The sequence below is a fragment of the Temnothorax nylanderi genome, unplaced genomic scaffold (genome assembly GCF_030848795.1).
Source record: "Temnothorax nylanderi isolate EJ_2023f unplaced genomic scaffold, tnyl_v1.0 TNYL_tig0741_pilon, whole genome shotgun sequence".
In the NCBI taxonomy this organism is placed as follows: domain Eukaryota; kingdom Metazoa; phylum Arthropoda; class Insecta; order Hymenoptera; family Formicidae; genus Temnothorax; species Temnothorax nylanderi.
The window spans coordinates 34941-49836 of NW_027249803.1; the positions used below are offsets into that span (position 1 = coordinate 34941).

The window sequence follows — 14896 nt, forward strand, 5'->3', positions numbered from 1 at the left end:
CGGCAAACGCCATCACCGCCAAGGGGGCCAAAATCCAGGTCGGGTGGTTTCAGGTTAGGGTACAGCAGCTCGAAAAACGCCCCCTTCAGTGCTTCAAATGCCTGGAGGGCGGCCACGTGCGAGCTAGCTGCACGAGTGAAGTAGATAGGGGTTCGTAGTGCTACCGCTGCGGTGAAGAAAGTCACCGAGCTCGGGAGTGCACAGCTAAGCCCCGCCGCCCGGTCTGTGCTGACCTAGGAAAGCCAGCCGGGCACAGAGCCGGGGGTAAGGCCTGTGCTTCTGCAAAGCGCAAGGCGAAACCCGGGAGACCGGTGAGAAAACCGGATCCACCCCGGCGCGCTGGGAGAGAGGAACCCATTCAGGTGGACCTCGCTCCCGTCGCTGGGCCTTCTCGCCTCCTTCCGTCCATCACTTACATACAGGTGGTGGCGGAGGCCAGGAAGAGACCTGCACCAAGGGAGGAGGGGGATAATGAGGACGGCTGCGAAGGAGAGCAGTCAAAGCCTCAGCGCCGCAAGAGGAGTGGGGGGCCTGAGATCGCGTCACAGCCCGTGCCCAGGCCAGGAGAAGAGAAGGAGAGGGAGGCCTCCGATTGTGAGAGCTTGTAATGGCCAAGCGGCTTCTTCAGGCCAACATAAACCATTGTCGCGCTGCCCAGGATGTTCTCCTACATTCAATGGCAGAACGCGGCTGTGGCCTGGGGGTAGTCGCAGAGCCGTACCGAGTGCCGCCCAACCACCCGTGTTGGGCGGTCGACCGGTGCAGCTTAGTGGCCATTAGGTGGCGGATGACGGACGATCCCGTCGCCTACACTCGGCTTGAGGCAGGCGATGGGTTCGTGGCCGTCAAGTGGGGCCACGTTACGATCGTGGGGGTATACGTATCCTCCAATACGAGCGTGGCCCGGTATGAAGCATTCCTCGATGACCTCTGGGGGTGTGTGTCGAGGATGCTTCCCAGTCCGACAATAGTGGCCGGGGACTTCAACGCCAAGTCGGCGTTACGGGGGTCCCCGGTCACCAACGCCAAGGGGAGGCTGCTTGAGAGGTGGGCGACGGGCTTTGGGCTCTGCACCCTGAATACGGGGTCCGTCCAGACCTATGTGCGGCACAGGGGGGGGTTCCATCGTGGACATCACGTGGGCGAATCCCCCCGCCGCGCGACGCATCAGTGGGTGGAGGGTGGCCGAGGAGGTAGAGACGCTCTCGGATCATCTCTATATAGAGATCTCTATATCCTCTCGGTCATCCCTCCGGAGGTGTTGGCCCGCCGCCGGGAGGCGGAAAGCAGTTTCCCCAGATGGGCCCTAAGGAAGCTGGACCGCGACATGTTTAGAGCCGCGGTCCAGACTTCTTTGTGGGTGGAGGATATCTCCCTCGATATCCTGGCGGACGTGGACGAGGCAGCGAACTGGATCGGGGATGTCATGACGGCCGCGTGTGACGCGGGCATGCCCCGGTCCAAGCTTCGTCCCCGAGCGGCGTACTGGTGGACGGAGGAGATTGCCGAGTTAAGGCGCTCCTCCGTCTACGCCAGGAGAGCCTGGCTGCGGGCCCGGCGAAGCCGATGGCCGTGCCGACTCGAGGAGGCCGGAGAGGGATACCGTTCCGCCAGACGGGCCCTCTCCAAAACCATTAAGGTGGCCAAGGACCGGTCGTGGAATAAACTCCTGCAGGCCCTGGATAAGGATCCGTGGGGGCGCCCGTATCAAATGGTTCTGAACAAGCTCAGAACCTGGGTGCCCCCAGTGACGGAAACTTTGGACCCCGAGTTCAACGAGGAGGTTGTCGACACCCTCTTCCCGGATGATCCGGCGGAGAGGGTCGACGGGAGTCCCACTCCGCCGGTAGTGGAGTAGGACGAAGGGCTCGAGGTCCAAATGGAAGAAATGGTAAAGGCCGCCAAACGGCTGAAAGCCGGCAAAGCACCAGGGCCTAATGGAATCCCGGGTAAGGCTGTGACTGGACGGAGGGTCGGTAATGCCACGACTTGGAATAATTTTGACTAAGATTGATTTAAAATCGGTCGCCATTCGGTTTTAATCTGACCCACCGAGAAAGATATAAATTGAGATCACTGACCCTTTCGATGACTTCTCGCTAATTCCCCTTTTCTTCTGTTTCAGGTTCCCCTCCGGAGAACGGATCACCGCTGGACTGCTGGACCGTCGTGGGACTGCCGCTGTGCACCGCTTGATCACTGTTGGAACGCCGACAGGTAAGTCGTGAGAGTATGGATCGCCGAGCAGGAAATTTTAATGATTGTCACTCGTTGAGATTTCAGGTAAAATTTGATTTATTCTACCGTTCTCTGTGAGTACAATGCTTTTGTCCCGCACTCGGATTGTAGCACGATGCGCTCAATGGTATCTCGTAAGTATACGATTTAGTATTGGGTGTACAACTTAGTTCGGTCCGTTTTCAAAAGATGGCTCTAGGTGCTATAAATGGTTGACGGCGACAGCTGATTTTTGCTGTATCGTGAAGTGTCAACATCTGTCAACCAAATATTGTTTACAAGCCTTTGAGTTTTGCACAACAAGTTTAATTTTTACTGCGTTGAAAATGTCGAGTTTCGTTCCAAATAAGCACCATTTGCGGGAAGTTTTGATTTTCTGTTTCAATTGGAAGAAAAGTGCAGCTGAAGCGCATTGAATGCTTGTGGAAGTGTATGGTGAATCTGCACCATCGGATAAATCTTGCAGAGAATGGTTTCGACGATTTAAAAGTGGTGATTTTAGTGTTGAAGACAAAGAGCGTTCGGGTCAACCGAAAAAGTTTGAAGATGAAGAATTAAAAACATTACTCGATCAAGATTCGTGTCAAACGCAAGAAGAGCTCGCAAAAACATTGGAAGTTACTCAACAAGCTATTTCGAAACGACTCAAAGCCGCGGGATACATCCAAAAGCAAGGAAATTGGGTCCCATATGAATTGAAACCGAGAGATATCGAACGACGATTTTGCATGTCCGAAATGTTGCTTGAACGGTACAAAAAGAAGTCTTTTCTGCATCGAATCATTACCGGGGACGAAAAATGGATTCACTACGACAACCCGAAACGCAAAAAATCGTATGTAAAGCCCGGCCAACCGGGAACATCAACGCCGAAGCCGAATATCCATGGTGCCAAGGTAATGCTCTGTATTTGGTGGGATCAGAAGGGTGTGATCCACTATGAGCTGCTAAAACCTGGTCAAACCATCACGGGAGACTTCTACAGGCAACAATTGATCCGTTTAAAGCGAGCTATAGCCAAAAAACGTCCAGAATATGTGACCAGACACGAATCCATAATCTTTCACCATGACAACGCTCGGCCTCATGTTGCTGTTCCGGTTAAAAACTATTTGGAAAATATCGGATGGGAAGTTCTGGCTCACCCGCCTTATAGCCCAGACCTTGCCCCTTCCGACTACCATTTGTTTCGATCGATGCAGAACGCTTTGACTGGAATACGCTTCACTTCAGAACAGGGTATCAAAAATTGGCTCGATTCATTCTTGGCTTCAAAAGATGAACGCTTCTTCCGCGACGGAATCCATAAATTGCCAGAAAGATGGGAAAAAGTAGTGGCTAGCGATGGACAGTACTTTGAATAAGGTATTAATTCATTTTATCGTTCAAATAAATGCGTTTTTAAGCAAAAAACGGACCGAATTAAGTTGTACACCCAATAATAAATCGGTAGATATGTTCTACGTTCGCGAAAATACAAGTACTCCGCGTTGTAATAACGTAGTTACGGTTAACGCGCCGCTCGCGGGTACGCCCCCGGTTGTTAAAAGTATCTCGTGTCGACCGTTCGCTAAGAGATCTCCCGGGCAACTCTTCGATGCCTCGGCTTCGCTGCGCCTCTCGGCCCCGGGACTCAGCGCTGAGTCCCCTCTTTTGTTCCGCGATCACGTGCCCTGCCCGTGTGTTCGCCATACGATTCTATCTCGCCAGCCGTGTTCGCTGTTCCTTCGCTCGTTATCGTCACGCGCGCACCGTGTGCCTCGCTCATTGTTCGCACTGAACAACATGTTATTCGCGCATTCTTCTCTCACTGTTTTTGCTTGTTTTCGAAATTCCGATCTTTCGCTCGAAAATACGTACGCACCGAATATGAAACGATATTCGCGATATTACAATTCCTTATCGTCGAATATTATTCGCGACTTGCGCTAAAATTATTAATAATTCGCACTTGACAATGTCTCCCCGCAAGTTGGAGTCAATCTACGTAATGCCTCGTCTTGCCGACATTTTCGAAAGAATTCTCGTTAATTCTAACAAACAACTTATGCTTGAATCAATCTCCACCCCGTTCGCAAGACAAAGCGCCACGTTTACAAGGCATTCCCTATACTTAGTCTCTAGGATGGCTTATTGCCAACCTCGTCCGTACACCTGGGTCGCTCGTGTCTGACTCTGACTTCCGGTTCTCGTTCTCGCGTCCCGAGTATCGGATCGCGACGAAAGTACCTAGTGAGCTTCTCTAGGCTCTACTTAATATGTTGGTACTGCGACTTCCTGAGGATGACCCTCGTTCTCGGTTTTCGGACCCGGTGGACGGATTACATCGGGACCGACATAGTGGTGTTGCCCGGACTCCAAATAGTCCGTTACTGTGAAGATTCCCTGGGGATGGTCCCTGGTTCTCATTATTGAGACCCGGTGAACGGATCTCGTCGCGGACCCTTCCGCGGGCTTCTCGTGGATCCCCTTAATGCACTCGTGTTGCAATCCCTCGAGGATGACCCTCGGTTTACGTTCTTTTGACCTAGTGCCCGAATCACGTCGCGGACCCCCTAGCGGGTCTCCTACAGCTGTGCTGAGCTTATACAAGTCAAAGCTGTGCTTATACAAGTCATTTCCGATGATAACTTTCGGTTCGCGATCTACCGACCTGGTGCGTATTACCTCACGGGTCACCCGGTCACGTTTCCTGAGCTCGCCCCGCCGTATTCGTGTTCCCCTTTTCCCAGGAATGTCCATTGTTTCCGTTCTCGGGACTCCACTTCCAGATCGAGATGCGGCTTGTCTGGGACACCCCTAAGTGGCTACGAAATGCCTGTCGATTTTCGCGTTTACTTTCCGCGCGCTTTTATCGTTTATATAAGTATCCATGTTACTCGCGCCATCTGACTCATCGACCTCTCAATCATTTAATCGCGATGATATATGTCTAAGGAAAGGATTAAGGAACTTGAACCTGGTTATCTTGGAACATATAACAAATATATTTTTCATACGCAACAGCTTTACAAATTTTAGCGATGAACAACGCATATCCCGCATGTGGGTACGTCCGTCTCATACGTCGTCGCTCTCGCTTAATCATACATGATCACACGTTTAATCTCGCACATCGACACGGCATTACCCGTCGAACCATCTCAATTAATCAACTAATAAATCGCCGAATCTTTATTTGACAAAAGAACGCAAAAGAAATTGAATCCTCAGTAAAGGAAAGAAACTTGGTTTGTAATCGAAACTTAACCAATTATGTAAATAATACGAAATATAATAATCACCTGAGAAAAGAAAAGAAAGAATAACAGAAAATCACATTTATATATTCACAGCACGCTTGCCGTTATCTCGGCCCGTCACTACGGGCACGCCGCCCCCTTTTACTCCTGCTGCCGCGTCGAGTCCGCCTCCCCGGTGTGAGTTACGTCCTCTCGCGCGGCGTTGCTCTCCTCGGGCCGCTTGTCGTCCATCCTCACGACGCACACCACCGGGTACGACCCGTTTGTCGGTCGCGCAGATCTCGGGTGTTTCCCGGGACGTTGATGTGCTTGGCGCTGTCTCAGCTAACGTCTGCATACTCCCCGTCAGCCGCGGAGTCGGGGAAATCTTGGCGACGGGGCTATCTACGACCGCTGTCGTCTGCTGTGACTCAGTCTTCCGCCTGGCGGCTCTTCTGGCGCGACGCTTCTCAAACTCGCATTCGTAAATCGATTGGTTAATCTTTGTGGTCGTTTGCGCGGCCTTCCGCTTACAGGCCCCCTGGACAGTAAACCATACGTTTTGCTCGCGCCGGTACTTGACACAGATTCGCCGCTGAGATTCGTCATCGCTGGTCTCAGCTTCCTCCACGTGCTTTTCCTCGGTTTCCAAATCCACCGTTTCCGGCTTCTTCATCCGTCGTTTGACCGATTTGTTTCGCTCGTTGTGGAGTGTCCCCTGCTTTTTCGCCTCCTTGTAGCGCACTACTCCCGTCGGTGGCAAGGGCTCTGGCTCCGGAACGCTCGGAATTTCTAAGCCATAGGGGCCTAATTTTTCCGGTCGGAACTTTGTACGTTGGTACACTGCCGGATCGCGTTCCGTAAAATTTGTGGGCACGGCATATCCACCTGGATCCCCACGCTGGAATTCGCCCTTGATCGTTCGGAATTACCGTCGATATCTTGCTCTTCTTGGTTTGCGCCGTCCGTCAATCGCGCAGTCATGTCCACGTCATCTCCCTCCACGTCGATTACGATGCGGAATGGTCGCTGATTCTATCCGCGTTTTTGTCTCGCGCAAAGTGTCACCAATGTATTCGCGACCTCCGAGTTGTCAATCGGATCGCGGATTTGCACCTTCTGACATTTGGAGAAGATTCGTCCTCGCAAATGCTCGCACTCGTTCATCGCACGTGCAAGCCGCTCGTGTGCCTCGTTTTCCTTACGAGCCTCCCCTGGATCGATGATCTTCATCTTCGGCAGTTTTGTGGCGTAAGTCTCACCCATTTGCACCATCTGCTCGGCCCTCTGCTTGCGGTCAAGCGTGTAGCAACACTGATCGATTTTCGCTGTCGCCCTTTCACGTCTTTCGCGCAACGATTGTCCGTTTCGCACTTCCATTGCGTTGAATTTATATACGCGTAACGCGCGGTTGTATACGTCGATCGCTCCGGTATGTGACTCGCTCGGCGTACTCATACCTTCTGAACGATTCAGCGCGTCGCGGAACACGTGCGTCGCGCGTGCGCTCGCGCCCTCGTGTTTACGTCGCGCGGCACATTCCACACCGTCTACCCGGTGTCTCGTGATTTTCGCGCCTTTTAGCACAATTCTATCGTCTTTACTGGTATCTCTCTTTGAAAATCTATCACGATTGTCGCGTTTTAACCGTTTTACACTAGTTTTCGCTGATCGACGTTTTGACCCGGATTTTGTTACATCTGGCGTATTTTGACTAAATTTCCGCGTCTCGTCGTCATTGTTATCACTTTCACTCGTGTCGAAGTTCGGTTTTCTCGATTTATCCTTACTTTCGGCACTCCCCGTCATTCGTGGATGCGGTCTGCTGTAATCTTTCGGTAGATTTCGTCATCAGCGTTGATTATCAATTTTTCCTTAATCTCAACCCTGACTAATCCTTCGGTTTTTTGTTTCAGGTCGTCACTGGATACGTTCCCTGGCTCCGGACTGGATTGTTTGCGGGAAACATCACTTCTGACGCCTTCTCCGTTATCTCCTCCCTCGATTTTATCTGTACTAATGGACTTTCTTTATGTTTCAGGTCGCCGTGGGATCTTAATCCATGATTCCTGGCAAATTCTTCGTAATCTACGGTCGTCTCGTCGCTATCTGAATCCATCAGCAACGCGTTTATCATAATCATGTTACTTTCATCTTCGTCCTCGTCAAATGAGTCCGTTATTTGAATGACATCGTCAATCTCGCGATTTACTACGAAATTTCCTCCGTCTTCTTCGTCGTCAGTGGAGTCGATCATCCTTCTCACACCTCTTCTCGCACTATCAGCGCCGATTGTCTCGTCGTCACTCTCGCTATTGGTGGAGTCAATGATGTCGATCACCTCATTCCTACCTCGGTTCGCGACGATCAAGTCGTCGTCTTCGTTGTCGGCGTCGTTCTCTACGCCTACCACGCCCATTTCCTCGTCATCGAGTTCTTCGTCCATCTCACCCCCGTCATTCTCCGGATCGTCCTGGTTGTCCTCCTCGTCGTCGTCCTCGTCCTTCAAATGGGCGATTCGATTCGGTTTGAGCTGCCTGGCGTTAAACACACCCATCGTCTGGCCATCGAGATCCTCGATCAGGTACGCGTTCGGACGAACGATACTCTGAATCCTGTATGGCCCCTTGAATACCAAGTGTATCTTTTTCGTCAGTTTTTGGCTCGCGTCGGAACATCTGTGCAACTTGATCCAGACTTCCTGTCCCTCACGATATTCTGCCGTACCGTGTTTGTCTGCCTGAATCTTGCGTTTTCTCGCCGCCTCGGCGAGACGTTCTCGCGCCGTTTGCACCTTGTCCGCCCAGGACTGCTCCTCGTCGATCAGGGGAATTAGCGCTGGGTCAATCGGCAAATGACCCGTTTCACCGTCGTTCAATTCACGCGGTGTGAATCCGTGTGACGAATGAGTCGTGTGATTAATTACCTCCTCCGCCCAATCGATTATACGATGCCAAGCGTGCTGTCGCTGGCTCGCGTACGCGCGAATTATTCGTCTTATTTCTCGCATAACGCGTTCCACAGAATTCGACTGTGGATTATACGGGGATGTTCTACGCACGCGAAAACCTTTCTCGCGCGCATAATTGCGCCATCGATCGGTGACAAATTGTCCTCCGTTGTCGGTCAATATGGTTTCCGGAACGCCTATGTCCGCGAAAAACCTATCTTCTAAATTTTCAATAATTGTATCAAACTTTTGATCTTTCATTGGAAACAATTTTACGTACTTAGAGAATTGATTCATCAACACAAGTATATATTTATAACCGTGTTGAGTCGCTGGTAACGGACCGAAAATATCTTGTAACGATGCGCCCCTACAAAGGCATCGTTCCCGGCAACCACCCGCCGGATGCCGCTCGACCGATCCTCCATCGTGCGAAGACAAGGCGCAGTGTGCCCACATTTTTTAAACGTATCCACAAGTACCGAGTGCGCGAGCAAAACGCGGCACCGGTACACCTTCCCGCGCGGCTCCGACAAACGCCGACGGGAGCCGATCCGCGCCGAAGACGAGCGCGCGTAAGCGTACCCGCGCGCGGCTCGCCTGAGGATCGGCCTCCCTCCCACGGAACCCGCCGCGCCGGGATATATAAGACGGCGTTCCGACGAGAACAGATTCTTCGTCTCCGCGCTTTCATTCCGCTATCTCCGACGAAGCCTGCCGAACCCTAGGGCGACACACCAACGGGGTCCAGTGCTCTGTGCCTCGACCGAGAGCTCTCGGGTGTCCCCGACTTCCATCAACCAAACTCCCGGCGGCCACGGCTAAGCGGGGTTGAGCGCGCTCGGCCTCGTAACGAGCCCTCTCGTTACCAAAGCCCCGGGCTTCTGAGTCCTACCGACCGGCCAGCCCGCACCTGACCGGCCGATCCGTCCCGGCACCGCGACACGCTTCTCGCATCAGGGACCTCGCTTCTGTACCGCGTCTCGTTGCATATAATACGGCGTTCCGTTAAAACCGCGGCTAATACTTTGCTGCGCCGCGTGCATTTGCACGACACTCTGTAAATACCGCGTTCCGTTCCATGTAATACCGCGTTCCGTCCAAACCGCGTCTAATACTTTACTGCGCCACGTGCATTTGCACGACACTCTGTAAATACCGCGTTCCGTTTCATGTAATACCGCGTTCCGTTCACCCGCGTCTGATACTGTACTGCGCCGCGTGCACCTGCCCGACACTCTGTAAATACCGCGTCCCGTTTCATGTAATACCGCGTCCGTTAAAACCTGCGTCCTCGCGCGCACGTGAATCTGTTACTACCGTACTCCGGTCCTTATCATGTAAAGCTGCGGCCCGGCATAAATATAAGCCGACAGCCGGGAGAATTCTGTGTGATCCATAATTGAATAAACTCTTAAGTGTGCATTAAAATCTGATTATTGTCTCTGGGCCTTAGGGATGGGCGATACAGTATCGATATTCGTAATATCGATATTATTGAACTAAAATATCGATATAAAACATCGATAATTCAGGTACCGATATTTTAGTATATCGATATAAAATTCTCTTATATCGATATTCGATATACATTTGTTTCGGAAACGCGGAAACGTGCAAAACGTGGAAACTCTTGCCGCGCGGCAAAAAGCGACGCGGTAACCAATCAATATGCCGCTCAATCGTAGGAACCAAGAACCAGAAGGTTGGCTACCGTGTCGCTTCTCTTGCCGCGCGACATGCGTTTCCGCGTTCTGTGTGCAGGAGGCAGGAGCCAGGAGCCATTATCGTGCGTCGCGTGTCGCGTGTCGCGTGTCGCGTATTGTTGCTGCCTGTTTAGGCCTGTTGCATCGTATGTATATAACTACATACATCGTGTTGGCTATTGCCGCTGTTGGAGCCATAAGGCCCATAAAACAATGTGAACCGCTAAGTGAACCACAGCCTAATTACAACAATTACCGGTGCGAACGCGGAGAATTAGAAGACAAGACACCACTGAATTACCGTAAGTTCATTTTTATCTTAAATTTGTCTACGCTAAAGTGCAGAAAAACGCCATGTAGAGAGAGTCCTGATAAAATCACGTGGAAACTGTTTTCTTTTAACGATATCAAAAGATCTGCCCACTTCCATGTAGGTTAAGGAAGGTTTGTATTTTTTATTCATGCTGAAACTGAAATTTACGCATCCTAAAATATATCTGCTCTCCCTATAAAAAGAAGCAAATTTCAGAGACTCCTATCAATACCGGCCCAATGGCCCTAAATTTCTTATGTGTTTCTCATAGTTATTATTAAAAAGAAAGACTCATAAATTATTTGCATGTGTTTAATGTATTTGTTTTGCTTTTTCAGTATTGCTTGGTTTGATAAGAAAATCAGAAGTTTTGATTTTCATTCCTTCATCAGAACACATCCTTCACATTTGTTGTGTATATTATCCCTAAAAAGAGTATGCATCTATTTCCATTGTTCCTTTATTAAAATAATTTTATCCAATTCAATTTATCCTTAGACTTTTTAGATTTAAAATTGTATTGTAATACTTATTTTATTTTATTTTATTAATTACTATATTTTGTGTTTTAGTGCCACCAAAGAGTACTCTCTGGAAGCATTTTATAAAAGGCTCAGAAGGCGCAGCATGCAGGGTGTGCCCACAATTCATAAAAACCTGTGGGAACACGACCAATTTACGATATCATTTACAACGAAAGCATCCAGACATTTATGATAAGATGGTAAACACTTCTGAGTCTTCTGACAAGCCCCAAAAACGGAAAGAAATAGTAATATTTCTAAATTTTTATAAAAAATAAAATATGTTAAGATAATTTATATAGAGAGATTAAAAATGGGAAATAAAATGGGAAATTAAATATAAAAAAAAGTACTCTTGAATATTTGAAAATTTTAGCATTATAATTTTATTATAATACGAAAATTGTTTTATTAATAGCCAAGTGAAGATATTGCACATGAAGAAGAAGAAGAAGACGATGATGAACAACTAACACTATCTCCGTCGACAAGTTCGAAATCATCTGTACGTGTGAATTCATCAAAATTATGCAACCTTAAACAACGCAAAATTAAACAACCGAGACTGGAAAACGCATTTTTTAAACAAAAGTCATTCCTAGGTATGTAAGCTTTACCATTTTATACCAAGTATATCTTATATAAAAAGAAGATATCACTTGAATTATATTGTTTTGCATTTTAAATTGGTTGTTTTGATATTAATTCTGCTAAAGTCTTTTAACGTAAACGTAGTTGTGATAGTTTGATTAGTATCTCTTTAATTACTACTTTCATATCTTTATATTAAAAAATAACTGTTTAATTGCTTTTCAGATGGAGGATCTAAAGCTTCGGACATCACAAACAAACTTGTATTTATGATCGCAAAGGACAATATGCCTTTGTCTACAGTGGAGAAACAAGGGTTCCAGACCTTTATGAAATGTGTGAGTCCGTTATACATCGTTCCAAGTAGAAAAGTAATAACTTCGCTAATTGAAGAAAAATATTTTTATTTATCAAATTTAATAAAAGAGGAATTGTCAAATGTAGATGACATAGCGCTTACGACAGATATTTGGACAGACTCACATACAAAGAGTTACCTCGGAGTAACTGCACACTATCACATAAATTGTAATAAAAAAACTGTTATGATAGGCGTCACCGAATTAAATGATAGGCACATATCCGATAATTTAAAAGAGTGGCTGCTCGAAATAGTTGAAAAATGGAGCATTTCATTACAAAGTATAGTTGTTGTCGTTTCTGATAATGCGTCTAACATCAAAAAAGCTATAATTGATGGTTTTGGAGAAAAAAAATCTTTAGGTTGTTACGCGCATACATTAAATTTGGTCCTCGCTAAAATCATAGAAGAAGATACAATTGTCAGTGCATTGTGCAAAAAAGTTAAATCTATTGTAACTTTCTTTAAAAAGAGTGTTCTTCTTTCGGATTTGTTGCGAGAACATTCCCACTTAACATTAATTCAAAGTGTTGAAACGCGGTGGAATTCCACTTTTGACATGCTTGAACGATTTATCCAATTATCAGATAAAATTGGACTTATTCTTTTGCAACATCCTACAGCTCCATCAATGTTATCTGCATTGGAATTGCAAACTATAAAAGAGTTCATGGAATTGTTAAAACCATTTAAAACAGCAACAACTATATTTTCTGGTGAAATGTACGTTACTGGTAGTCAAGTTATACCAATAATACATACATTAGCAAATCAGCTAGAATCATGCAAACCTACCAGTGAAGTAGGGTGTCACATGAAAAAAGTTTTGACACAAGAATTGCAGGCACGATTTAAAAATATCGAAGAAAAATCTCTTATTGCGATAGCTACTATTCTGGATCCCAGATTTAAAAAAATTCATTTTTTAGATAGAATTGCATGTTGTCATGCAATAAACAAAATAACAAATATTTTAAACATTGCGAATAAAGAAAATGTACATAAACAGCAGGAAAGTAATTTTGAGTATCAATCTGCAAATAAAAACGATGTTTTTTGGGCTTATCATGAAACATTAATACACAAATCTAAACAATATATTTCTTCTAATACTACGAACAATGAAATGCCCGAAGAGTTTAGATATTATCTTAATCAGGTACCCATTAATATCAATGAATGTCCGTTAAAATACTGGCAAGGTCATCCACATTCTTCATTAGCGAAACTAGCCAAGCGTTATTTAACAATTATAGCAACGTCTGTTCCGTCCGAACGTTTGTTTTCTCGAGCAGGAAATATTATAAATGATTTAAGAAATCGGCTAACTGGGCAACATTTGCAACAATTATTATTTTTAAATTCGCTGTCGATCGAGGATTGGCATTTGTGAAACATTATAATATTTGCAAAACATGCTTATATTTGTGAAATATCCTTATGTTACTTTAATAATATGTCTTTTAATAATAGGTTATTTTAATAATATTATAATATGTATACGTGAAATATCCTTTATATATAAAATATCCTTATAATATATATATTTATTACAATCAAGAAAGTTGTATTTTTTATTTTACCTCTTTTCCTTTTAAAACTTATATGTTTATTAATCCAGTCTTTTTGGGTATAATTAGTATAATTAGTTGGGTATATATAGTTCCTACACTAGCTTATCTACTTAAGAAAAACTCGATTAATGGATATTACTGTATTATATACTTTTACTTTGAAACCTGAGCTTTATAAAACTCGATTTTTTGTATCGATATTGGTAATATCGATACTTTTTTGATTGATATTTAGGTGTATCAATACTACGGCTGACGATACGTATCGATACGATATATCGATACTACCGGGCTATATCGCCCATCCCTACTGGGCCTACCATCGAACCCTGATCCGGCGAGCTAGTCCGCGTTCGATTCCCACGGCAGGCCGTTACATGGCGCCCGAACAGGGACCGTTTTGATCCGAGAGACAGTAATCAAGACACACCATGCCGAAGTCGTGGATCTATAAATTGTCGAAAGGCGAGCTCATCGCCGAGCTCAACATACACGGGTTAGACCCCAACGGCTCGATCGACGAGCTACGCCAACGCTTGAGCGCCTACGTAACCGAGCACCCGGAAATGGTGCAGCCGTTTTACCGCGAAACGTTAATTCGTCAAACGGATTCTTTATCCAACCGCCTCTTGGTAATCTCGCTCGCAGCGGGACTAAATCTAACGTCGCTTCCTGGTGCGCTCGTTTGTCGTCATACACTTGCGAATCTATTTTTTCTTCGGCGTCTTCCCCCGATAGTTCGCGTACTGTATGTCGGTTTTCGACGAATTCGAAAAGATTAAACGTTGAATCTGCTGCACCATTTGTTCGTGCTGCTGCATTACTTTGTCCATACCGTCGCGTTTGCGACCGAGATTTACGGCTCTCGTGTTTTCGTCAATGCCGTCTTCTACTCTCAGCATGTCACGCTCCTCGTTCGCCGTCGCGCTGGCGTTCTTTTCGACCGCATCCTTTTCCGGCAACGGCCCTTGTGATCGCGTATGTGCTCGCGGTGGCGTATGCTGCACCGTCGTCATACCCCGATCCGACCTCACGCACGTCGTCCTCTTGCGACGCAACGTTTTCGGCCCTATCTTGACGTATTTATTTTACTTCGCTACTACGCAAATTAGTTTTAACACTCGCAACGTTCGTACGTTTCCTACAACGCGTTTAGTATCACCGTGCGCAACGAATCGCGTAACGGCTTCGCGTTCCTATCGCGTACGTTGTTTTAACGTTTTGCGCGTCACTTCTATGCGTGTCGGTATATACGCCTAATTTTGAAAAACTTAATTTTCTGAAAGTTGATCTTAATGGAAGTTATCCAAAATTGATCGATCTCTTTCTGTGAGATTATCGACTTTGCTATGCGCTTTTCAATCTCGAGAAGTTGCTCTCGATCGATTAGAATGAGATTCTGAATCTCTGAATATTCT

The 14896-nt window shown here is 46.7% G+C and overlaps 2 protein-coding genes across 2 annotated transcripts; both read left to right on the forward strand.

Annotated features, from left to right (window-relative positions):
- The first annotated feature begins 607 nt into the window (after nt 1-607).
- On the forward strand, nt 608-1858 carry LOC139785120 (uncharacterized). The gene has a single exon (XM_071724271.1). It carries the CDS (start codon nt 608-610, stop codon nt 1856-1858), a length of 1251 nt encoding a protein of 416 aa, XP_071580372.1.
- An 8351-nt stretch (nt 1859-10209) lies between these two features.
- LOC139785115 (E3 SUMO-protein ligase ZBED1-like) lies at nt 10210-13462 on the forward strand. The gene is made up of 4 exons (XM_071724269.1): nt 10210-10417; nt 11001-11200; nt 11371-11554; nt 11769-13462. Exons 1-4 carry the CDS (start codon nt 10264-10266, stop codon nt 13295-13297), a joined length of 2067 nt encoding a protein of 688 aa, XP_071580370.1. The 5' UTR covers nt 10210-10263; the 3' UTR covers nt 13298-13462.
- Nucleotides 13463-14896: the final 1434 nt, after the last annotated feature.

What these genes read in the sequence shown, in the direction of transcription:
- LOC139785120 (XM_071724271.1), top strand. Translation starts at nt 608, where the DNA reads ATGGCCAAGCGGCTTCTTCAGGCCAACATAAACCATTGTCGCGCTGCC.
- LOC139785115 (XM_071724269.1), top strand. Translation starts at nt 10,264, where the DNA reads ATGTATATAACTACATACATCGTGTTGGCTATTGCCGCTGTTGGAGCC. An exon ending in CAAGACACCACTGAATTACC is followed by an intron (nt 10,418 to 11,000) that starts GTAAGTTCATTT and finishes TTTGTGTTTTAG; the next exon opens with TGCCACCAAAGAGTACTCTC. An exon ending in CCCAAAAACGGAAAGAAATA is followed by an intron (nt 11,201 to 11,370) that starts GTAATATTTCTA and finishes TTTTATTAATAG; the next exon opens with CCAAGTGAAGATATTGCACA.